Below are 25134 nucleotides of genomic sequence, written 5' to 3' on the forward strand. Positions count from 1 at the left end.
TCAGTAGTTGCGGCGCACGGGCTTAGTTGCTCCATGGCATGTGGGATCTTCCCAGACTGGGGCTCGAACCTGTGTCCCCTGCATTGGCAGGCGGATTCTTCACCACTGCGCCACCAGGGAAGTCCCTATTTCCTCTTATTTTGAAACAGAGACAGATCACATTGGGAATAGAGTGGAGAAAACTATTTTAATAACTAAACCTATATTTACACTTAATTTTCATAACTGTTCAAGAAACCAACCTATCGGATTTACTGTTTCTGAAAATAACGTCATTTTGTTAAAAGTCGTTGCTGCTTTACCTACTTAGAATGGATTTTGTCAGCCGAACTCTTTAATTATGGTAGATAAATAGACGTTCCTCAGTCGTTTATTTTCATTTGGTCTCACTCATGGCCTGATTTAATTCCTCTTGTGCTTCAGGTAATAGACTGTTTCTGTTGTATGCGTCTGTAAGAATAATGCATGCCTTGGGCTCTTGGACTGAAAACTAACCAAATTCAAATATCTAATAATAATAGCTACCAGCTAGGTAAGTTAGTGAGTAGGAGGAATTAGCATTTGCAGTATCTGGCCCAAATGCCATCTAACAAGGAAGAGAGGGTCTCAGTGCCCTAGTCGAGGCTCTCTGGGTCTTTCCGGAGGCTGCATGTGGATGTAGCAGCCAAGGCTGTAAAGTCGAGCAGAGGGGCAGCGGCGTCCTCTCAGTCTGGTCGGTAGAGAGTCCTAGTTCTCGGGTTACATTTCCTGACAGAATTCAGTTTTCAGTGAGAACCAGCGAGCCTTCCCTGGTCTGCATTTGTCTGCAGCATCTTCTGTGTGTGGGTGAGTCATTACGTATTCATAGTATCAGCATCCCTCTGAGGGCAGGAGAAGCAAAGCAGAGATGGGTCTGCATCCTGGGAAATAATAGCAGACTTACGGATCAGATCACAGGCTTTGAATTCTCTGCAACTTTTGACCCAGCATCAAACCACATCATTACTCCTCTAATCCCAGCAGTTTATGGTTGTCACTAAAAAGAGGACCTGTCTGTCCCTGCGTCTCTGAACTCAGAGAAAACCAACAGCTCAGTTGTGGCGGGTCCTGGATACCAGCAGGTACTGGGCGAGAGAGCCTCTCCATATGTTTGTATTCGGTGCATTTCCATTTTTAAACGGAGCCTCCACTGGTGTAAATTAGTCTTATAACGTATGCAAATGTATGGGAGGGCGATGGTTGTAATGAAAAGCTTCCACTGCAAAGTGAGCAAAGCCAGTTAAATCAATCTGAGTAAATAGGATGAGGGTTTTCTTCAGCTGCATTTATTATTGAGCAGTTACCCTAAGACCACCGCCACGCTTTTGTGGGTACAAAAGAAATGTACCCAAGCCCCTACCTTGAAAGGACACCTGCAGTGCTTCTAGATACCGACCCTTAGCAGATTACAAGTAGGACGAGTGATCAAGTGCTCCTGCGAGGGCCTGCTCCCTGGGACTCCGAGGGCACCTCCAGGCGCTTAGCCCCTGTCCCTGCCTTCGAGAAGACAGGCCACTTGCTCAGCCCCCCAGGGTCACCGGCAGAGCCGTGGCCAGAACCCGAGGCTCTGGCTCGCAGGCCGTGCTGTGGGTCCTACTTGTGCCTGAAATGCTGGCCTCTCCTGCCACCCTGGACCCTGTCCTCACTCGGGTCAACCCCGCCCCCCCCCGGCCATTCTAGAGCTCCAGTCACCGGTCCCCATCTCTCTTCCGCCTCTTGGTATCTCGCGGTAACCCCAGCATTTCCAGAACAGACCGGTCTTCACTTCCAGGCGCCACCCCTCCCCCACCCAAACGACTTCCCCCGTTTCTTGTGGGTGACTGTCACCCCCTGCCAGCTGTGCCGCCCCTCCCTGGCTGCCTCGCCCTTCGGGCCTCCTGGCCCCTCTCCTGGCCCCTCCATCTCCCCCTCACCACGACCAGAGTGACGTTTCCAGAGCACGAGTCTCAAGTCGCTGAGTGTCTCGCCTCTCCTCCCTGTCGTTCTGTTGCCTTGTTTCTCTTGTGGGGTCCAGTCCGGACTCTCTGCTGAGGGGCGGTGACAGGGGCACGGGCCATGCTGTCCCACGGGGGTGTCCCCTGGGCCCTCGGCCCTTCCCTAACGTCCGGCAGAGGCGCGGGGCGGTGACAGGCAGAGCAGGTATGACAGGCGGGTGGCAGGCGGTCGTGCGGGCACCGTCTCAGCCGGTGGATCAGGTGGGCCGGCCCGAACTAGAGGAATTTATAGTGACCTGACGTGTTCTGAGTGGGAAATGCACTGTTTTCCTCTACTTTGGGCCGCCTTGGTGCTGGAGGGGAGCTGTATTCTCCGAGGGTGTGGCACTGGGATGATCGAGACCCTGGAGGCTCCAGCACTAAATTTCCTGCGGCTCATCTCTAACCTCACTGTGTGTTCTGTGTGACTCAGTGTTCAGTGCACCAGCTTCCTCATCTGTAGAATGGGGCAGTACTAGTGCCATAAGGAGGATGAACTTGTGGGCAGGGTCTAGAATGGGGCTGGGCACCTAGGAAGTGCCCTGTATTAGCGGCAGAGGTGTTCTCCCTCCTTCCCCTGCACCTTCCTCCTCCCCCTCCCCTCCCTCCCCCTCCTCTCCCCATCCTCTCCCCCTCCTCCCCCTCCTCCCCTCCTCCTCTCCCTCCCGCTCCCTCCCCTTCCTCCCCTCCCCTCCTTCCTTCCCTCCCCTCCTCCCCTCCCCTTCCTCCCCTCCTCCTCCTCTCCCCTCATTCTCCTCCACCCTCCTCCTCTCCCTCCCCTCCCCTCTTCCCCCTCCTCACTCCTCCCCTCCCCTCCTCCACCCTCCCCCTCCCCCACCTCCTCCCCTCCCCTCCCTCCTCCCCTCCTCCACCCCCCCTCCCCTCCTCCACTCTCCCCCTCCCCTCCTCCACCCTCTCCTCCTCCCCTCCCCTCCCCCTCCCCTCCTCCCTCTCCTCCTCCTCTCCCCTCATTCTCCTCCCCCCTTCCTCCCCCCCCCACTCTGGGAATTGGTAGTGAACATGGTGATTTGCACTTTTTGACTTGGAGTCCAGAACAAAACAGTCCTTTGTGGATGACTCCCTAGAAACGTATTCTTGGGATTTTTATGACATTGTGAGAATCAGGCTCTTGTAACTTGGTTCAAACTGAGCCCTGGGCTGCCATCCCCATCCTGATTTATAAAGGGCCAACTCGAGCTGCTCGCCCACTGTGTAACCTGGACAATTTGCATAACCTCTCTGATCTTCTGTGTCCCCATTGTAAGGTAGGAATTATAAAATGGCAGGCTTGTTGCCAGGATGAAAAAGTATCTTTGTACAGTGCCTGGTGCCTAGTAGGCATTCATAAATAGCACTTAGCATCATGTTGCCTACTGGGACTTTGCGGTGCCCTCGTTATATAGCAGGTCCTCATCCTCGACCTTAGTTTTATGGTGGACTCAGTTCATTGTCCCGGGGAGTGGGGGCGGGGAGGGGAGACAGGTTAGGGAGTGTTACATATGGACTAGTCAATCTTGTTTGTGGGAAGAAGGAGACATTTATTTTCTAAGAAAACATTGATGATTGACTTACAGATGTTGATTTGGTGAATATTACAGTGCGGTGGCCACACCAGCAATGTTCACTTTTTTTTTTCATTCACTTTCGATTTTATTCGAGTACAAGGTTAAATGGTGTGATCCGTTAGCCAGTGTATGTAGTAGGCCAGATGCCTGAGGGAAAAAGTTGTTAGCCACAAAATGTTACAAGCAAGCTGCAAAATAAATATTAATAAGCTTAATTAGAAGTCTACCCAGTGTGACTCTGCTAACTTCATTACTTGCTGGATTTAGTGTTCGCATGTTTCTTTATATCGTGAAGGCAGAGAGTAGGTCAGATTCTCTCACTCCATTGCAGGTGCCAAGATTGCCTGGAAATCTTTGCCAATAGTAAATTGAAAGTTTATTTATAACCAAGTCATCTCCAAAGCCAAATCACAATTCAAAAATTTTTTTCACAGCAAAAAGTATTTAAATTGGGATACAGATGCATTTTAATACATTTGTTACAATGTGGGCTAGGATCTTCAAAAGTCAGAGCACTGGGCCCCTTGAAAGCCTGAGAAGGCCTTGTGACAGGTTGCCGGGGTGGGCTAGGACCACCTAGGTGCAGGGCCTTCCTGACCTGCGCACTGTGTCTACAGGGAGTCATCCTCCCAGTGCCCCCCGCCCATCATCCCCATGGTGGCCTTAAGGGGATAAACCAGCTTCACTTCACCTCAGAAGCAGCTGAAGGAAAAGCTGGCCTCCAGAGGAGGAGATTTAGGCCGTTTCTCTTTAATTACTCTACTTTTTAAGTAAAAATGCAGATTATTGGCAGAGCAAGTTGCCTTTGGGAAAAAGATGTCTGATTTGGCCTAGCCCCTGAGAATTAACGCTTCCTGCAGATCGTGCTTCACATCCAGTTAAGAGCCAAAATGTCCCCAGCGGTCACGCAGCCCATGCTGGTTGGAGGAATGTTAGTGGAACAAACCTGAGCAGAACTGGCTGGGTCTCCCCTGAGGGAGGGGACCTAAGGCCGCCAGCATCCTAATAGCATCTGCTGGGGAAATGGCCAGTTGACAGCGCTTGGCCCACCAAAGTCTGTGTGGGAAAATTACTAGCCGTGGGGTATTTCTTATTTGGGTTATATACAGAAACCTTTCTTATTATATTCACAGAAATCAGATCCCAAGTGGTTGAAAAATATATTTAGCTCTGTGGTCATGGGGTTGTTTGATTAATGTTGATAGGTTAAATTGTTCGTGCAGATGAGTTGAATAAATTCTACCAGAGCGTCTCTCTTCTTCTGGTTTTACATTAAGCCCTTAGTTTGCAGCTCTCTTCCACTGGCAGCCCTTCTAGAGGAGCGGAGGAAAAGCTCCGCCATCCTTTGCCCTTCCTCCGCTGTTATTCAGTGGGATGAAAGGAATCATTTAACAACCTCTGAGCAGGGCTCAATGGCCCTGAGGGAGACTCTGGTCCTAAGGTGCCCTTAAGCCATAGAAGGCGTCTGGAGAGCTACCCTTATTTTAATGGCTTTGATTTAACCACTATTGAATTCTCTTATTTCATCCAGTTTCCCTATCTCCCTTCCCCACCCTCCCAGATCCTCAAAGCCCAGGGAGTTTCCAGAGTATTTCTTTCCATAGGTAAGTGATACACATAGAAAATGGAGAGAGAAACTCAGGTCCTTCCTTGGAAAGTTCACGCCAAGAACTTGGACAGAGTCACTTCTGTCCTTGGGTCTCCACCACTGAGCAGGTCTGGGGTGCAGTCCTCCAGATGGGAGGACTCATTGTTTATTGACCTGATGAATGAAGGGGGGCTCCAGGAACCTGTCGACTCATTTGGTGTCTTTGCTCCCCCAGGAGGACTGGAATGACATTGACCCAATTAAAAAGAAAGACCTTCATCACAGCAACGGGGATGAGAAAGCACAGAGCATGGAGACCCTCCCTCCAGGTACTGCAGCAGCTCCCAGGGCCAGGCCAGCCTTGGGCTGCTGGTGGGTGGTGGGGACCTGTCTTGCCCACTAACTGTGAATGAGCTGAATGTGGCATCTGGAGTGTATCGCCTGTGGGGTAGGGAATGCATTTCCTAGGGCAGCTGCAGACACGGCCCTAGAGCAATGTTTTGCTGTCTTCCTTCAGGCCCTTAGTGGGTGGTGAAATGAGTTTTACTGGGAGGTGACAAAAATTTCTTGGAAGAAAAAATATCAGTAGAATAAACTAAAAAATACAGGATGGGATGTATCGGTTCACAGATTTTTGTTTTTTTAAGAGACTTTATTTTTTTAGAGCAGTTTTAGGTTCGCAGCAAAATTGAGCAGAAAGTACAGAGGTTTCCATAGACCCCCCCCCGCCCCCCGTGCACAGACTCCGCCACTATCAACATCCCCCACGAGATGGGACATTTGTTATAATCAGTGAACCAACACTAATGCATCATCATCACCCAGCGTCCATAGTTTCCATTAGGACTCACTCATGGTGTTGTATATTCAGTGACGTGAATTCACCACTACGGTATCCTACAGAGTAGTTTCACTGACCTAAAACTCCTTTGTGCTCTGCCTATTCATCCCTTCTTCCCCCAATCCCTGGCAACCACCGATCCTTTTACTGTCTCCCTGGTTTTTGCCTTTTCCAAAATGGCACATAGTTGGAATCAGATCAGACGTAGCCTTTTCAGACTGGCTTCTTCCACTTAGTAACATGCATTGAGCGTTAATCTATGTCTTTTCACGGCTTGGTAGCACTTTTGTTTTTATCGCTGAATTGTATTCTGTTGTCCGGATATATCACAATTTATTTATCCATTCACCTACAGAGGACATCTTGGTTGCTTCCAAGTTTTGGCAGTTATGAATAAAGCTGCTGTAAACATCTGTGTGCAGTTTTTTTGTGTGGACATAAGTTTTCAATTCATTTGGGTAAATACAAGGAGTGCCACTGCTGGATCATATGGTAGGAATACATTTATATTTATAAGAAACTGCCAAACTATCTTCCAAAGTGGTTGCACCATTTTGCACTCGCACCAGCAATGAATTAGAGTTTGTTTTGCTCCACATCCTCACCAGCAATTGGTATTGTCACAGTTCTGTTTTTTGTTTTTTTGTTTTTTTATTGTGGCCCTTCTAATAGTTTGGAAGTGGTAGCTTATTGATGTTTTAATTTGCAATTCCCTAATCTGTAAAACTTTGTGGAAGTGTCCGCTCAGGTCTTCTGCCCATGTTTTAAACGGGTTGCTCCTTTTCTTATTGTTGACTTTTAAGAGTTCTTTGAGTATTTTGGATAATAGTCCTTTATCAGATGTGTGATTGCAAATATTTTCCCTCAGTCTGTGGCTTGTCTTCTTATTCTCTTGACAGCGTCCTTCCCAGAGCAGAAAGTTTTAATTTAGTGAAGTTTAGCTTTATGAGTTCTTTTGTAGATTATGCCTTCAGTGTATCTAAAAAGTCATCGCTATACCCAAGGTTACCTAGATTTTTTTCCTATGCTGTCTTCTAGGAGTTTTATCATTTTGTGTTTCATATTTATGTCTGTGATCCATTTGGTTGTAAGGTCTGTATCTAGATTTTTTTTTTTCTTGCATGTGGATATCCAGTTGTTCCAGTGTTACTGTTGAAAAGGCCATGGTTGTTTCATTGTGCTGCCTTTGCTCCTTTGTCAAAAGTCAGTTGACTATATTTATGTGGGTCTATTTCTGGGCTCTGTTTTCTCTTCCATAGACCTATTTGTCTGTTCTTTGCCCAGTACTATGTTGTCTTGATTACTTTAGATTTATATTTGGTCTTGAAGTTGAGTAATGTCAGTCCTCCAACCTTGTTCTTTCCCTTCAGTATTGTGTTGACTTTTCTGGGTTTTTTTTGTTTGGCTGTTTGTTTTGCCTTTTCATGTAAACTTTAGAATTAGTTTGTTGATACCCACAGAATATAGCTTGCTGGGATTTTGATTTGGATTGTGTTGAATCTACAGATCAAGTTAGTAAGAACTGACATCTTGACAATATTGAGTCTTCCTATCCATGAACATGGAATATCTCTCCATTTATTTAGTTCTTTTTAAATTGTTTCATCAGAGTTTTATAGTTTTGGTCATATACATTTTGTGCCTATTTTGTTAGACTTGTACCAAAGTATTTTGATTTGGGGGATGCTAATGTAAATGGTATTGTGCTTTTAATTTTAAATTCCACTTGTTCATTCTTCATATATAAGAAGAAAGCAATTGACTTTTGTATATTTAACTTGTACCCTTCAATTATAACAAGGATTGCTATAATTACTTAATCATTTCCAGGAATTTTTTTGTTTGTTGATTCTTTCAGATTTTCTACCTAGACAGCCATGTCACCTGCAAACAAAGACAGTTTTGTTTCTTCCTTCCCAATCTATATTATACCTTTCGTTCCCTTTTCTTGTCTTACTGCATTAGCTAGGACTTCTAGTATGATGTTGAAAAGGAGAGATGAGGGAGGACATCCTTGCCTTGTTCCTGATCTTAGCAGGAAAGCTTTTAGTTTCTCACCATTAAATATGGTGTTAGCTGAAGGGGTTTTTTAGATGCTCTTTATCAAGTTGAGGATGTTTCCCCTCTATTCCTAGTTTGCTGAGAGTTTTTATTCATGAATGAGTGTTGAATTTTGTCAAATGCTTTTTCTGCATCTATTAATATGATCATGTGACTTTCCTTCTTTAACTTCTTAATGTGGTAGATTACATTAATTAATTTTCATATTGAACCAGACTTGCATACCTGGGATAAATCCTACTTGGTCATGGTGTACCGTCCTTTTTTATACATTGTTGGATTCAATTTGCCGATATTTTGTTGAGGATTTTTGCATCTATATTCACAAGAGGTGTTGGTTTATAGTTTTCTTTTCTTGTCTGGTTTTGTTAATAGGGTAATGCTGGCCTAATAGGATAAGGTAGGAAGTGTTCCCGCTGCTTCTATCTTCTGGAAGAGATTGTAGAGAATTAGTATAATTTCTTCCTTAAATGTTTGGTAGAATTCACCAATGAACTCAGCTGGGCCCAGTGCTGTTTGTTTTTGGAGGTTAATAATTGTTGATTCAATTTTTAAAATATATATAGCCCTGTTGAAATTATCTATTTTTTCCTGTCCTAGTTATGGAGATTTTGTCTTTCAAGAAATTGGTCCATTCATCTAGGTTATCAAATTTGCAGGCGTAGAGGTGTTCATAGTATTCCTTTATTCTCCTTTTAATGTCCATGGGATCTGTATTGATGTCCCCTCTTTCATTTCTCATATTCTAACTTCTGTCTTCTATCTTTTTTTCATAGTTAGCCTGGCTAGAGGCTTATTGATTTTATTAATCTTTTCAAAGAACCAGTTTTCAGGGTTTTTTTCCTATTTCTTAGATTTATAATTTTTATTATTTATTTTCTTTTGTTTACTTAGGATTTATTCTGCTCTTCTTTTTCTAGTTTTCTGAGGTAGAAGCTTAGATGATTGATTTCAAGTCTTTCTTCTTTTCCATATTGTATTCAGTGCTGTCAGTTTCCTGCCAAGCACTGATTTCACTACATTACACAAATTTTGATAAGCTGTATTTTCATTCTTATTTGGTTCAAAATATTTTTAATTTCTTTAAGATTTGTTCTTAACCTGTACATTATTTATAAGTATGTTGTTGAAAGTCTAAGTAATTTGAGGTTTTCCAATATTGATTTTTAGTTCCACTGTGGTCTTAAAGCAGATATTGTATGATCTGTGTTCTTTTAAATGTGTTCAGGTGTGTTTTATGGCCCAGGATGTGGTCTGTCTTGGTGACTGTTCCATGTGAGCTTGGAAGAATGTGTATTCTCCTGTTGGATGAATGTCAGTTATATCACCAGTTGGTTGATGGTGGTGTTGAGTTCGCCTGTGTCCTTACTGATTTTCTGCCTGCTGGATCTGTCCCTTCCTGAGAGAGAAGTCTCCAGCTATGATAGTGGCTTCATCTGTTCCTCCTTGCAGGTTTCTAAGTTTTTATCTCATGTGTTTTAATGCTCTTGTTAGGCACATACACATGAAAGATTGTTAGGTCATCTTGGCAAATTGACCTCTTTATCATTACATATTGCCCTCCTTTATTCCTGGTAACTTTCCTTGTTGTGAAGTTTGTTCTGTCTGAAGCTAATGTAGCTCCTTCTGCCATCTTTTGATTAGTATTAGAATGGTATCTCTTTGCCATCCCTTTACTTTTCATCTATGTGTGTCTTTATATTTAAAGTGGATTTCTTGTAGGCAGCATGTAGTTAGTTGGGTCTTGTTTTTTGATCCATTCTGACAATCTCTGTCTTTTAATTGGTGTATTTAGACCACTGACAATGTAAAGTGATTATTAATATAGTTGTATTAATGTCTACCATATTTGTTATTCTTTTCTATTCCTTGCCCTTTTTCTATGTTCTTTTGTCTTCTACTCTTTTTCTGCCTTTTATTATTTATTTATTTATTTATTTATTTGCGGTACGTGGGCCTCTCACTGCTGCGGCCTCTCCTGTTACGGAGCACAGGCTCCGGATGCGTAGGCTCAGCAGCCATGGCTCATGGGCCGAGCCGCTCCGCGGCATGTGGGATATTCCCGGACCGGGGCACGAAGCCGTGTCCCCTGCATCAGCAGGTGGACTCCCAACCACTGTGCCACCAGGGAAGCCCTATAGTTTTTTTTTAATATAAATTTTCTTTACTTATTTATGGCTGCGTTGGGTCTTCGTTGCTGCACGTGGGCTTTCTCTAGTTGCAGCGTGTGGGGGCTACTCTTCATTGCGGTGCCTGGGCTTCTCATTGTGGTGGCTTCTCTTGTTGAGGAGCATGGGCTTGTGGGCTTCGGTAGTTGTGGCTCACGGGTTCTAGTGCACACGCTCAGTCGTTGTGGCTCCCGGGCTTAGCTGTTCTGCGGCACGTGGGATCTTCCCGGACCAGGGATCGAACCCATGTCCCCTGCATTGGCAGGCGGATTCTTAACCACTGCGACACCAGGGAAATCCCTGCCTTTGGTAGTTTTAATTGAACATTTTATATGATTCCATTTTCTCCCTTTTTTACCTTTTTTTTTTTTTTTACAGCTAATCCAAGTCTAACTTCAAACAACACTGTCCTGCTTCACAGTTAGCACAAGTGTCTTACAGCAAAATATTATGAATCTCTCCCTCCCATTCTTTGTATCATTGCTGTCATTCATTTCATACGCCATTCATATATATAAACATATATAAGCATACAGAATCAAATACACAGTTGCTATTATTATTTTGAGCAAACTGTTATCTGTTAGATCAATTAAGAATAAGAAAAATGGGACTTCCCTGGTGGCACAGTGGTTAAGAATCCACCTGCTAATGCAGGGAACACGGGTTCGAGCCCTGGTCCAGGAAGATCCCACATGCCGCGGAGCAACTAAGCCCGTGTGCCACAACTGCTGAAGCCTGCGCGCCTAGAGCTCATGCTCTGCAACAAGAGAAGCCACCACAGTGAGAAGCCCGTGTACCGCAATGAAGAGTAACCCCCGCTCGCCACAACTAGAGAAAGCCCACACGCAGCAACAAAGACCCAATGCAGCCAAAGATAAATAAATAAAATAAATTTATTAAAAGAAATAAGAAAAATTCCAAGTGTAATTTTACTTTCACTTATTCCTTCTCTGATTCTCTTCCTTTCTTTATGGAGAGCTGCATTTCTGACCTAAATCATTTTCCTCTCTGAAGAGCTTCTTTTAACGTTTCTTGCAAAGCAGGTCTACCGGCAACAGATTCCCTCAATTTTGAGAAAGTCCTTATTTCTCCTTCACTCTTAGAGATTAATTTCACAGGGTCCAGAATTCTAGGTTGATGAATTTTTCTCTCAATCCTTGAGTTATTTCATTGCATTCACTTCTTGCTTGCGTTGTTTCTGAGGAGTTGGATGTAATTCATACCTTTGTTTCTCTAAAGCGGTATTTTTCCCCTCTGTCTTCTTTCAAGATTTTTTTTCTTTATCATTAATTTTCTACAGTTTGAATATGCTGTGCCTGGGTGCAGTTTTTTTGGTATTTATCCTGCATGGTGTTCTCTGAGCTTCCTGGATCTGTGGTTTCGTGTCTGACATTAACCTTGAGGAAATTCTCAGTTATTATTGCTGCAAATATTTCTATTCCTTTCTCTCTTCTCCTGGTATTCCCATTACACACCTTTTGTGGTTGTCCCACAGTTCTTAAGTATTCTGTTTTGTTTTGTTTGGGGCTTCTTTTTTTTTTTCAATCTTTTTTCTTTAATCTATGCTTTTTATTTGGGAAGTTTCTATTGTCATAGCCTCAAGCCATGAGGTTCTCACATCAGCCATGGCCAGTCTCCCAGTGAGCCTCTCAAACTCATTCTTCATTTCTGTTAGTGTTTTTAACCTCTAGCATTTTTTTACAATCCTTCCTTAGAATTTTCATCTCTTTGCTTACAGTATTCATTTGTCCTTCCATATTGTCTACTTTTTTCATTAGAGCCCTTAACGTAGTAATCATAGTTGCTTTAAATCCTGGTCTGATAATTCCAACATCCTGCCATATCTGAGTCTGGTTTTGGTGCTTGCTTTGTCTCTTCACACTATGCTTTTGCCTTTTAGTGTGCCTTGTAATTTTTTCTTAGAAACCCAGATACGATGTCCTAGGTAAAAAGAACCCCAGTAACCAGGCCTTTGGGGATATGCTGATAAAGTGTGGGGGAGGGGAGGCGTGCTGTCCTTATGTGGCAGGTGTCAGTCTCCTAGTGAGCCTGCGCCCCAGGTGTCAGCTTCACAACTGCTGCTCAGCTGTCCTGCCACTCAGGTGGGACAGGATGGTTAGAGTCCCCCGAAGCTGGGCATTCCCCTTCCTCCGGATTGATTAGCTCTCTTGAGGCCTGGCCTTGTTAACAACGGAGTGCTTCTGCTATTTCAGAACGTCTCCTTCCCCCCGCCACTGGAGGCCTGAAGGGTAAAAGTCACGGAACTGTGGGGTCCTTGGGCCTCCCCCACCAGAGTTCTTACCCGTCAGGCTCACCCACAGTGAGCCTCCGGTGGTTCATTCTGCAGCTCAGGTCCCTCCCCGGCTTTACCTCCTGCAGAACTTGCTGCCCCAGAAATTTTGACCCTCTGTATTCCCCTGCTGGTTTCCCCAGTTCTGGGAGCAGCAGTTTGCCCTGTGAGCTCACTTCTCTGAGGGATCTATGAGGACTTGACTTTTCAGCTTGTTTAGCTTTTTATTTGTTAGGATGGAGTGATGACTTCCAGACTCTTTACATGCAGGACTGGAACCAGGAAGTTAGTTCATGAAATTTTGCTTTGATGGTGACAGAGAATATGATTGTTAGCGTTTCTTTTTGGGGAGGGACGGCGTCAGCCCAGGGAGTCCAGACCCTCCTGTGTTACACCCTCCACATGTCCCAGCTGCACTAGACTTGGGAGCGTGTGTGTGCGTTAGATGTCTCCATCAGGTCTGCCCCCTCCCTCCCCCCGGCTCCGAAGCCCCGAGCCACAGTTCCTGCCTATGTGATAGGCATTCCCTGCGCAGTGGAGAGCATATCTGAATGGAAGAGTTAGCTCTTAAGCATTTCTTTATTATAATAATAGGATGTACTTCTGCTGTGTGGATTAATGAGAGATTTCCTGTGGGTTGTCTCCTATTAGCAAAACCAAGTGTTCTCTTGAATTTTAAGGCATATGTGGGGAGTGGGGGAGAAGCCATGTTCAGGGCATGTCCTAGACGTGACCACTTAGAGTCAGACCCCATAGTTAAAATCAATGCAGCATTGACCCGGGCTTTCATGTCCTTAACTGTTATACAGTTGATTTCCCTATCTTCAAAGAGATAGGAATGTACTGGTTTTCCTCTTATTTTAGGTTATTACTAATAACCTTTGATGAATGCACCATGTCCTTTTATTTTGCCTTTGAAGGACTTTATCTTCTTTTTTTTGTTGAAACCTTTTTTTTACTCAGCCATCATACACATGATTTTTTTTCCTTTACAAACTATTTTGTTGTGGTTAAGAAATACATTTTCCCCAAGAATCATGGGCACAGCCAGAATTCTGTGGTCTGCAAGGAACTATGGTCACAGCACTTTCCACTCTGTGAGTAGGCTGTTCAGGAACTCAGCGGCTTCCTGTGTTCTAGGTGTTGGGTATCTGGTATGTGTAGACGGATGGATGGGAGGAGGTAGCACTCAGTCCAACGTGGCCAGGAAATCCACTGGCAGATGGAGAGCCTGATATAAGACAGCAGGAACACCCCCAGGCAATGGCCTCCAACCTTTTTTAACCACTCACCCTATGAGCAAAATCATTTGCTCCACATTGCAGGTCCAGGGTGGAGGATGTTTGCCCTTAGATTCCGTGATTATTGTTTCTAATTCAGCATCATGTTTTCCAGCTTGAACCACTGAATTTTTTTTTTCAATGCTGATTTTTTTTTTTTCTGGTACGCGGGCCTCTCACTGTTGTGGCCTCTCCCGTTGCAGAGCACAGTCTCCGGACGCGAAGGCTCAGCGGCCATGGCTCACGGGCCCAGCCGCTCCGCGGCATGTGGGATCTTCCCGGACCGGGGCACGAACCCGTGTCCCCTGCATCGGCAGGTGGACTCTCAACACTGCGCCACCAGGGAAGCCCTCAATGCTGATTTTTAAAGTGTTGTTTCAAATGGAGTATTTATTTGTCAGTTTTTTATTTTTGAAAATCTATCTGATGGAGATGAGTTTTATCTTTTTTTTCCTGTGTGCAGAAAAAAGCCCTTGGGTCTGAAAATCGGTTTCTCCTCGTAATTCTCCCTCCTGTATCCTCTCCTCTTGTCTTCGCAGCATCTCTGATCTGACTGGTGAGACCAGTTGGCAGGGTAGTGGTGACGCAGAAGGACCGGTGAAGGAACAGGCCAGCCAGGGGTTGAAGGGCCGAGGTCTGGCTTTGAGGACGGCTTGTGGGTGGAGGGAGCCAGGGAGCTCCCATCCTTAGAAGACGTGGCCTTTGAGAGCAGATTTTCTTCTGGCCTTTATGAAACCTCAGGGTCATTCTCATCATGTTCATTGGGAACCTCGTGGGAGGGGGTGAGCCTCAGAGAGCAGGTAGGGAGAGCGTTGAGGAAGGAGAGTCCTGATTAGGTTTTGGGTCCCCGGGAGGTCCCTCCCATCCTTGGCTAGGTCTTCACCCCCGCCTCCCACCCGCTGCTGCTTCATCACCCAAGACAGTTGATGTCTCAAAACAGAAATTGCTCACGTTCACGTAAAGATGAATGAAATAGGAATGGCGAAGTGTGGAACAGGTCTTAAATCCCGGCTGTGAGTTGCCTCTGATGCTCACCATCACTTAGCTCTTCTGCTTCCCAGCTGTTGGAAGAGAGGAGAGGTGAGCCACCTGTGTTGTGTATTCAGCCCATATGATAAACTTGACTTGAACCAGTGATGTTGCAGATTAGTTAGAAGTCCTTGAATAGAATTGGCCAGAATTCCCACTGTACATTTTCTCAAACAGGTTTTCCAGTACTAACGCTGCAGGGTTGGGGGAGAGTGCTCCCCTGACTTCTCCCCCTTCTTGTTACCAAGTGCAAGCTCGCTCTGCTCGCCAGTGAATCAGAGACAAGGAATACGACTTTATTCGCAGCAGATGGTAGACTAGTGTTTCTGACAAACCATCTTATTGGGGTCTGGATGCCAGTTTCTTTTAGAGAACAGAGAAGGTGGGGGAGGGGATGAGGAAGTATAAAGTAAAAGGGCCATCAGTCTTGCAAAACATCTCCTGGAATGGCCAGCTTCCGAGAGGGGATGTGTTAGTTTCTTTTTTCTTGCAGCCATCCACAGGTGGACAGGGTTCCCTGAGGCAGGCCATTGTCTATGATTATAATAACAAAAGCAACAAAAAGCAAAGGTTAAAGTCAAAGAAACAGATCCAATGTGGAGTCCCATTTAGCTCTTCCCTGTTACATTCTGCGGGGTTTTGTGGGTTGCAGCACTGTGCTTTTTAAAAATTATGGTACGATATATATAACATAAAATTTACCATTTAACCATTTTCAAGTGCACAGTTCAGTGGCATTGAGTGCATTCACCTTGTCTTGCAACCATCACCGTCATCCCTCTCCAGAACTTTCTCATCTTCCCAAACTGAGACTCTGTCCCCATTAAACACTGACTCCCCGTTCCCCTCCCCAGCCCCTGGCCCACCATCTACTTCCCCGCTCTCCTCCAGGCACCTTGCATACAGGAGAGTCATACGGTATTTGTTCTCCTGTGACTGGCTTGTTTCCATTGGTGCAGCGTCCTCAGGGTTCCTCCGTGTAGTAGGTAGCGTTTGTGAGTGTCTCCTTCCTTCTCAAGGTTGAGCACTCTTCCACTTCGCCTCTGCACCTGGACGCTGTGAGCACATCCTCCTGGGTAGCACGTGCGACACCTGGGGGCGGGAGGGCAGCTAACACCACACGGCTCCTGCGACCCGGGCCTGAGACCCCGGGTCTGCACAGTGTCCTTGCCAGGAAAAGAAGTACCTCTGAGTATTCCGAGAGAAACATCGCAAAAGCAAGCAGTGGACTTCCCTGGTGACACAGTGGTTAAGAATCCGCCTGCTAATGCAGGGGACACGGGTTCGAGCCCTGGTCCAGGAAGATCCCACATGCCACGGAGCAACTAAGCCCATGCGCCACAACTACTGAGCCTGCGCTCTAAAGCCCGCGAGCCACAACTCCTGAACCCGCGTGCTCCAACTACTGAAGCCCGCGTGCCTAGAGCCCGTGCTCTGCAACGAGGAGCCACCGCAATGAAAAGCCCGCGCACCATAACGAAGAGTAGCCCCCGCTCGCCTCAACTAGAGAAAGCCCGCGCAGCAACGAAGACCCAACGTAGCCATGAATTAATCAATTAATTAATTTTTAAAAAAATCCAAAAAACAAATCTTCTGTTGTCCTTCCCCCATTCCAATGAGTAAGAAAGCAAAACCGAGGACTTAGATCAGGTCGGTAGCCGGAAAAGGGGTGGAGCTCTTAAAAGAGCATGATTTTGAGCTGGGTTAGTAGAAATATAGCGCCCAAAACAATTCCGGTAGCGTCCAGTGCCCTCCGTGCTGTCACCCACCCCTCCAATATTTCGTTCTGTTCTGGGCACAGGGTGTTTAGAGATGCTCGTAAGTTCGAGTCGGTCCAGATGATGGTGACTCAGATGGGCAGGAGGCTGGAAACAGCGTCCGATGAGGAGCGCTTAAAATAAATGGGTGTTTTTACGGAGGGCCGAGAAGGGCGAAGTGAGATCGTGATGCCCAAATATTTGAAAAGGTGCCACAGAAGAGAGGCTCGTCGTTTTCCTTTTATTTGAGACTCTGGAGAGTGGAAGTTGCAGGGAAGCAGTGTTGCTGTAGAAGGGAACCAAGGCCGGCAGCTCCAGCTGGCTTCATGTTAGGGGTTTAGTGAAGAGACTTTCACACGTGCATCCCTGGGGCCTTCTGCCTCCAGCAGCACATGATGTCCGCCTTCAAGAGAGGCCCCACGCCCTCCACCCAGAATGTACTGGGCCGGGGCGGGGCGGGGGGGGGCGGGTGCCCTGGGGAAGGAATGGGACCTGCACTGTGAGGCCGCTCTCTGGTGCTTGGTTGCCATCCCACCCACTTCAGAGTGAGTTGTCGTCCGCAGTGGAAGGAACTCGGCTTTGGGAAGAGAGAGACCCGGGTTTGACTTGTGGTTCCATCTTTTTTTTTTTTTTAATATTTATTTATTTATTTGGCTGCACCGGGTCTTAGTTGTGGCACACGGGATCTTCGTTGCATGTGAGGGATCTTTTTAGTTGAGGCTCTCAGCTGTGGCATGTGGGATCTAGTTCCCTGACCAGGGATCGAACCCAGGTCCCCTGCGTTGGGAGTGCGGAGTCTTAACCACTGGACCACTAGGGAAGTGCCATGGTTCCATCATTTTAGTTTAACTTCCAAGTCTCACTTGCCCAGTAGGTACAGTGGAAACAGTAGTGGTCACATGTACTTTGCAGGGTGATGGTGTGCTGCGTTGAGTCTGTATGCAGCACCTGTCCTGTGGGCCCTGGTTAGCGACGCCCTCTTTCTGTCCTCCTGCCTTTCAAGTATCAGCCCCAATTCTGCGTTGTAGGTTCACTTTGACATTTTTACTAATATTTGGGATGAAAAACCATGTACAACAAACTAAATTTATTGTGTTTAGACACTATCACACATAGAGGGAGAGAGAGGAGTTTCTATTGAAAATTTGGAAAAGAAATACGTATAGGAAGATTCCGTGACTTCAAGGCAGGTGTAGATCTCATAATGCAAATCAGACTCTTTCATGGTGGGTTTTAGTTATTTTGACAGCACAAAGAATTTTAAATAAGTTGAGTATTTACCCTATAGTGTCTGATTTTTTTCTTATATTTTCTTCTAACTATCTTTTAATCACTCCTTTGAATTTTCTATTTTTTCATCCTTAAAAATGAATTGTGTAGGATCCCTTATTTCAGGAGACAGTTTCTCACAGGTGAACAAGCCTGTCATACCAGCTATCCAGTGACAAATAATAAAGTATTATTTACATATCTTTGTTATTGAAATGGATATATTTGTTTGTAACCCCGGCCTCACCCTGTTCTTCTCTTTCGTGGTGTAGCGTTATGACCTTCTAGAGGAAGAATATGAGGAATTTTTTTTCTTTTAAGCATAGTAAAATTACATTCAATCTGAGATGAACTGAGAGGCTAAACTAAATCGGAGAGCTTTGTCCTTTGACTTAGAATTCATTCTATTTCCCTCCTCAGCCCCTTTCCCAGAAGAGGCTTGCTGTTTCACACAGGCTAGCTTTCAGTTTGTTTAAGCCGTCCTTCCCGGGGAGGACTTGAGTGAAGATCTGCAGCCTGGCCGTGCTGCCAGCACAGCATCCAGACGCCCCGTCCCCTGGCTGGAGGGACCCCAACATCAGGGCCCTGTCTTCCCTTCGTGCGCCTGTGGGTGTGGACAACGAGGCTGCCCTCAGGGTGTGTGTCAGCAGGGTCCTGATCCCCCAAAGGACTGTCACACCTGAGCGGTCTCTAATCTGAAGACCACATGTGTCTTGGTGCTTCCATATGTTTTGTGGGGTTAATCCATTGAACGTTCATTTTCATAGATTTACATCGTTTCTTTAAATACGAGGTTTAGTAAAAATGAAAATTTTAAGAAAGAGATGATGGTGTTTGGAAATGTTTAAACTTATTTTAAAGTTAATTGAACAAGTCATCCAAAGGCAAGCCGTTTCTTGAATATAAAAACGTCTTTTCTAAAAGGTAATTGGAGGACTGGTTGTTAGGAGCCTAGAATGAGCTTTCTCATGGCAGTGATGTCCTGAGTGGCACTTAGGACCCTGCATGAGCCAGCCTTGCCCTGAACACACAGGGCACAGAGCTGGGGCCCCCCGACCTCCGCGCCCCGCGCAGGCTCCATGGACCATGCGTGGTTGTGATTCCCGGCTGGCCTCTGCTCCAGGGATGCTGTGCTGGCCTGCAGTCTGGTTAAGATGGGAAGAAGGGGAAATCCCAAAACTCCACTAGGAAGAAAAAGATTCTGGAAAGACAGGTGTAGCTCAAGGCCTGGTGGGTGGATAAGGGGAGAGAGAAGAGACTCTGGGTTCCAGAAAGTAAGTGCAAAGGCTTGTGAGGGACAGCAGGGGTGACAGAAGAAGAATGTTAGTGGCCAAGTAAGTCGGAGATGGGAAAGGAAGAAAAGGAGAAATTGCTGGGCCAGGGAGCCACAGGTGGTGAGGGCGGGGCGGCCAGTGGACAGGTGTGTGTCCTGCGGAGGGGACCACGGCAGGGGTGGCAGGAAGCCGTCTTTCCAGCGCCCACCTTTCTCCAGGTCCTGGCCCTTTTCTCCCAGAGGCAGCTGCCCCGGGCCCCGGCTTCTTCCTGCCTCTGGACGTTGTGTGTCTCTGCTGGAGGGCCGGAGCGGCTGCACCGCGCCCTTTCCTGCTGCCCACCTGGATGGTTCGGGGCCGCTGGGTGAGGAGCTCCCATCAGATGAGCAGAAGAGGAGGCCAGAGTGACCGCGGGGCCCTGGGTCTCTGGGTGCGTCCACAGAACTATCTGAGGCTGTAAGGGATGCTGAGGTCGGACGTGGGCTTTGCAGGGTGTGGTTTTAAACAGTCATTAAACGTGTGCTGTGCGGCGGGTTCCAGCCCTGTCGGCTCCGGAGAAGCAGAGAACGGGGTGGGGCGGCTGGTCCCCGAGCAGGTGACCGTGCGAGGGAGGTGCTTGGGGCCAGCAGGGGGGCAGGGGGTGGGGACGACGGGCTGAGCCGTCGTCCAGCCCCAGCGCCCCCCCACCCCCCCGGCAGGAGGCAGAGGAAGCCGAGCTGATCTCCGGCCTCTCCATCTAGACCTCGATATCCAGACTGGAGAGCCTACAACGATGCTGTTAGGAGAATATTGAAGGCTGAGCGGCTGAAGATACCTCAGATGCTTTAAATGAATGCGTCTCCGAGTCCAGACCGTAAACAGATAGGGCACGTGGTTCCTGGGGACCAATGAGCTGGTGAGGTGCCGGCAGAGCAGGGCAAACAGCAGTTAGAGGTGAGCCTTGGTGGGATTTTGAGTTAGTTATTAGATGGAGGGGTGGTAAACCCTGTGAAGCCCTGCGACAATAGGTGTGTGAGAAAGCCGTTGTCAGGATGGAGCAGAGAGTGAGGAAGGCCCTGGGGAGGGGCTGCAGCTGGGGACGCCAGGGAGGCTTCCTGGAGGAGGTGGCTGCCCTGGGAGGCTACTGGCTGCTGGCAGCTGGCAGAGCGGAGTAAGTGCATTAAGACCAAACAGCCCTGCCTTCTAGTGTCGCAGTTTCGCCTGGGCTCTGTGTGAATGGTGGGTCAGGGAGGGTTTAGTAAGAGCTCACAGGCCTTGCCCCGTGGAGGGCCGAGGGGCAAAGCTGGCCAGAATGGTGATCCGATCTCTGTCATTAATGTTCACAGAGCCAGAGGTCCTGTCCCTGGGGCCCGGGTTCTGCGGTGGCTCCTGGCTGAGGGGACAGGAGGCCGGCTTGAGAGGGCGCCATTTGGAAAAAGCCTGTAAACCAGTGGAAGGAGGTCTAGGACCCACGTCCAGCGCGTTCGAGAACAGTCCTCAGGTGTGGGTATCAGCAGTGGGAGACCATGTGTGGGAGCCGGGCCTTCTTCTGAGAGATGCGCTTCCCCACCATCAGCCCGGGCCGCGGGCAAAGCAGGAGGCTGGTCGTGCCCGCAGGGAGCCCCTTCCTGACCCTGGGAGAAATGGAACCACAGGGACATCAGGGGACGATCTTGGCCTCGAAGGGTGGTTGGGGGGTGGGGGACTTGAGCGGCCACGGGTGTCTGTGGAAGGGGCTGGGAGCCTGCCTGAGGGCTGTCAGTGGGGCGGGGGGTGTCAGCTTGACGGAACCATCAGGAAGCCTCACCTTCATACAGAACCAGAGGTGTCAACACTCAGGGTCACACAGTCCCTCTTTCAGCTTCAAAGACCACATCTACGAAGGCCTGTCTTCTGGAAATGAATCTCCTCGCAAAGACCTTCAGAACCTAGTGTAATAAGCGAGCGGTTTCCACAGCCCTTCTCAGGGTGAAGGTCCCTTCCTCGCCCCCGCTGTTGTTTCAGCCCCTGTTCTGTTTTCCTGTCATCTCGGTGATGAAGCTGGCTTCTGTCTTCTCATGAGAAGTTTCATATCTGGGGGGTATTTTCCATCCACTGCTTCTGCTTAGCCAAGTCCATTTTCACTAGATTTTTGTGTATTTTTTGGAAACTCTTATTCTAATGCTCTTTCTAAGATTTTAAAGAGGTGATAAAAATACAAGATGTTTTATGAGTGTCGTTTTTTAAAAAGTCAGTATATTCAGACGTGGTATCTACGGTTTTGATGGTTTCTCTCCAGCCTCTGACTTGCTGCTTCCCTTCCTGTCTGGGGTTGGACCCAGGCATATATTCCCTCTGAGAAGCCTGCTCCTGCTGCTTTTTCCTGACTCTGCTCCAGCCCTAGCAATTCCATGTAATACAGAAATAACTGAGTTCTATAATGGTTCTTTAGCCCAGTGGGTCTGACCCATTATTAGAGCGTGGAGCCAGTTTTATGAGTCACACCCACACAAAACAATAGAATATTATGTGTTCACATGTAGCGAGGGGAAAACCTTCGTTTCAGCTGTGTGTGTGTTTACAGCATGACGTCCGGGCCACGACGTGAGATGTATGTCATAGTCAAACATTTTTGAAAGTCCCTGCTGCGCTCTAACATATCACTAAGCTATAAAGTCATTTATAATCTGTCTCCAGTAAAATGGTGTGTGCCTTGGGAAATTAACTGTCACCGGGCCAGGTAGGGCCCTCAGGAGTGCTATAGAGGATGTCATGTCAGAGGGCAGGGGTCACTGTGGGGTGCCTCTGCTGGTGGGGGCAGTGGTCACACCCTCTTTGGAGGTTGAAGAAAGATGTGTTTCTGTGAAGTCACAGAGGGCTTCTTCTCCACTGCTTTGCTGGCTGCTGAGCTCTCAGCTCAGATGCTCCTTCCGCAGGAGCCTCTCACCTCCCGGCCCCCGCTTTCTGTCCAGATTGGGCTCCTCCATTAGGTGCTTTCATAGAACTACAGTCCTCACCATCTGAGCACTTAGGCTTCAGTGGTGCAGTTGTTACCATGGTCATTATCTTCTTGTCTATTGCAGCCCCGCACAGTCTCCCAGAGCGTGATCTCCACAGGTGGGCATCAGCTCTGTGTTCGCTGTTGTACCCACAGGAGCCAGTGAGATACCTAGCATGTAGTCGACACTTAGTACACAGCAATGGCTTGGGGCCGAGGCAGGGAAAACCCTAGCCCCAGAGCTGATTGACATGAGGCATCCATGAAACCCTGTGCTGCCTTATTGCAGAAAGGGGTCGGGGGTCTGATGGCACAAAGAGATTGAAGGTCCAGGAGCTCAGCAGAGGCCTTACCCCCCACCCCCACACACAGACGCCCGACGACCAGCCCTCTTCCTGCTGACCCCAGTTCTCCACGCAAGAAGCAGAACTAGAGACGAGCATCTCTTGGGTTATGGTCCTTCCTCTGGCCTTGTATGGGGTGATGTAGTTCCAAGTTCTTTGTTGCAGTGAAGAGTTTTCAGGCCATTAAACAAATCAGTGGGAGCCAGCTCATTTGGATTCTGTGGTCGGCGCAGCTGGGGTAGATTTTGGCCGAGGCTCCTGCTTCGTGTAGCCTGTGAGGGGTGAGGTCGTGTGGTGAGAAGGAGGGGCGGGTGTGCTGGAGCACAGGGTGAAGGCAGAAAGGTGGGGAGAGTGGATGATCCATAGGTATCTCTAGGGCTGTCAACGTGGAAAACGTGTGCTGGAAACATTTCATCTTAGATGGGAGAGAATGCGGGCACACAGGCCAGCTCCCGTAGCCAGACATTTATCAGGGGCACAGGATCACCCCGTAGCCTAGGAGCTTGTGGGTTTTGGAATTGCTTTCCTATTTGAGAGGCTGGACCACTGTGACCCCGAGCATCATTTCCATGGCAACCAGCTGTGATGAGATGGGGGTAGTCAGACCAGCCCCTGTAGAACAGCAGCCCCCAGCTGCCTGCCCCTTGACCTCTTGTTTCTCTGTTTCGTCTCTGCACTGTGACCACTAGAGCGTTACCACTTCAAGGGGACAGGGGTTGTTGTTACTGTTTTTCTTTCCCCCTTTTTTTTTATTTGTTAATTTGGTTTGAGTTTGCACATCTACTGAATTGGCACATTAAATCCTCATGAAAACTCTTTTTTCATTTTATGTATTTATTTATTTTTAGGAAACTTAGTTTCAAAGGATGAATAACTTGCCCAAGATCATAGAGGTAGCAAGTGGTAAACAAAGATTCCAACCCGGGGCAGGGCAGGTGGATCGTAAGTCCCAACTGTTTGGTCTCGAGTCGCTCTTTCCTCCCACTGTTCTCCCTCTGAGCATCGGTGCCTTTGCTCATCTCTCTGCCTTCTCGCGCCCGGGCTTGTCCAGGCTCGCCCCACCCAGCAGTGCCCTTCCCTCCAGATCCCAGGCTGCACCAGCACTGCCCCTACCCCACCCTGGCACAAACTTCCAGGCCAGTGCGTGTTCTTAGAGAACCCTGTGCTGGGTCCTGGAGCCGCAACAGCTAGTCCAGGCAGTGGAGTCAACGCTAACGTATGTGTGGACAGGCCAGACTACCTCCGTGTCCGTCCCCTCCTGCTGAGAACATGAGTGTGATCAGGGTGAGCGTGCCAGGGTGTGAGCATTCCAGGCCATGTGTGTCCCAGGACATGAGTGTACAAGGATGTGACCATGCAGGATATGTGTGCCAGGGTGTGAATGTGATCAGGGTGAATGTGGCAGGGTGTGTGCCAGGGTGTGAGCATTCTAGGCCATGCGTGTCCTAGGACATTGAGTGTGCAAGGATGTGACCATGCAGGATATGTGTGCCAGGGTGTGAATGTGATCAGGGTGAATGTGCCAGGGTGTGAGCATTCCAGGGCACGTGTGTCCCAGGACATGAGTGTACAAGGATGTGACTGTGCAGGGGGTGTGTGCCAGGGTGTGAATGTGCTAAGATGTCAGGCTGCCAGGGCGTGTGTGTCCTAGGACGTCAGTGTGCCAGGGTGTGAGTGTGCCAGAAAAGGCTTCACGTACCATGTCATGGGGTCGATGTGGCAGTGGCTGCAGGAAGTATCTCTGAGGAGGTCTCTCCGGGGTTGTTTCGGTGTCCTGTTCTTTGGGGGTGTTATTTTTGTGTAAACACTTATTTTGTGCCGCCTGATGTCACACGATGGGGCGCCTTACTTTCATTTGTTCAGGATCCTTGTCACCGTGTCTGAGGTGCTTTTTGGCATTACTGTGATCCCTGGAAAGGTGGGACAAGCAGAGCCTATCTCCTTTTGTATGGAGTGTCAATGGTGCCATTCTCCGGGATACTTTGACTGGCATAGAATTCTGTTCCCGGGACAAATACTCGAAGTCTTGGTTTTAACTTTCATGCTGCAAACGGTCACGGTTCAGGCTGCCAGTGTACAGGCATGGTGCTGCCTGTTCTCAGGTGGTTTGCTGGTTAGAACTGCCAGCAGCGGCAGCCCCGGCGCTGGCCCTTGACGTCGCACCGACGCGTGGCCTCGGGGCTGCGCCCTCGCGCCCTCGTCCCACACCCTGTGCTCTGCTTCTTGCAGGGAAAGTGCGATGGCGAGACTTTAACCAGGAGGCTTACGTTGGCGGGACGATGGTCCGCTCCGGGCAGGACCCCTATGCCCGCAACAAGTTCAACCAAGTGGAGAGCGATAAGCTGCAGATGGACAGAGCCGTCCCCGACACCAGGCATGACCAGTAAGTGTCAGCCCGCGGCCGGGCGCCACCCTGGCCACTTCCTACGTCACAGTGAGTAGCTTCCCCCAGGATGCTCCTTTTTTCTGTCGCTTTGCGAAACAACGTGTGCCGTGTCTTTACGGGGCCGGAAAACTCGGAAAATTCCGAGGCACGTGGTCATGGAGTTTCAGCCGCAGGATGTGAAAGGGCCGCTTGGGGCCAGGTTCCAGTCCTCCCGACGCCCCTGGCGGGTCCAGAGGCTGCAGGCTGCTGGTCAGAGCCTGAGAGTCACCGAGAGAAAGTGGTGTGACTGCCCTCGTCTGTACTGGTCACTCGTTGTTTTTAAAATCCATTCACAA

General features: G+C 48.1%; 1 protein-coding gene across 1 annotated transcript in view; it reads left to right on the forward strand.

Annotated features, from left to right (window-relative positions):
* Positions 1 to 25134, forward strand: part of GALNT2 (polypeptide N-acetylgalactosaminyltransferase 2) — a 178926-nt gene that overhangs the window by 87051 nt on the left and 66741 nt on the right. The window contains exons 2-3 of the mRNA XM_081252175.1: positions 5380 to 5473; positions 24643 to 24796. Of these exons, the coding sequence (XP_081108301.1) occupies positions 5380 to 5473; positions 24643 to 24796 (248 nt within the window). The remainder of the gene's footprint in view (positions 1 to 5379; positions 5474 to 24642; positions 24797 to 25134) is intronic.

This window comes from Mesoplodon bidens (genome assembly GCF_964165515.1).
Source record: "Mesoplodon bidens genome assembly, chromosome: 1".
In the NCBI taxonomy this organism is placed as follows: domain Eukaryota; kingdom Metazoa; phylum Chordata; class Mammalia; order Artiodactyla; family Ziphiidae; genus Mesoplodon; species Mesoplodon bidens.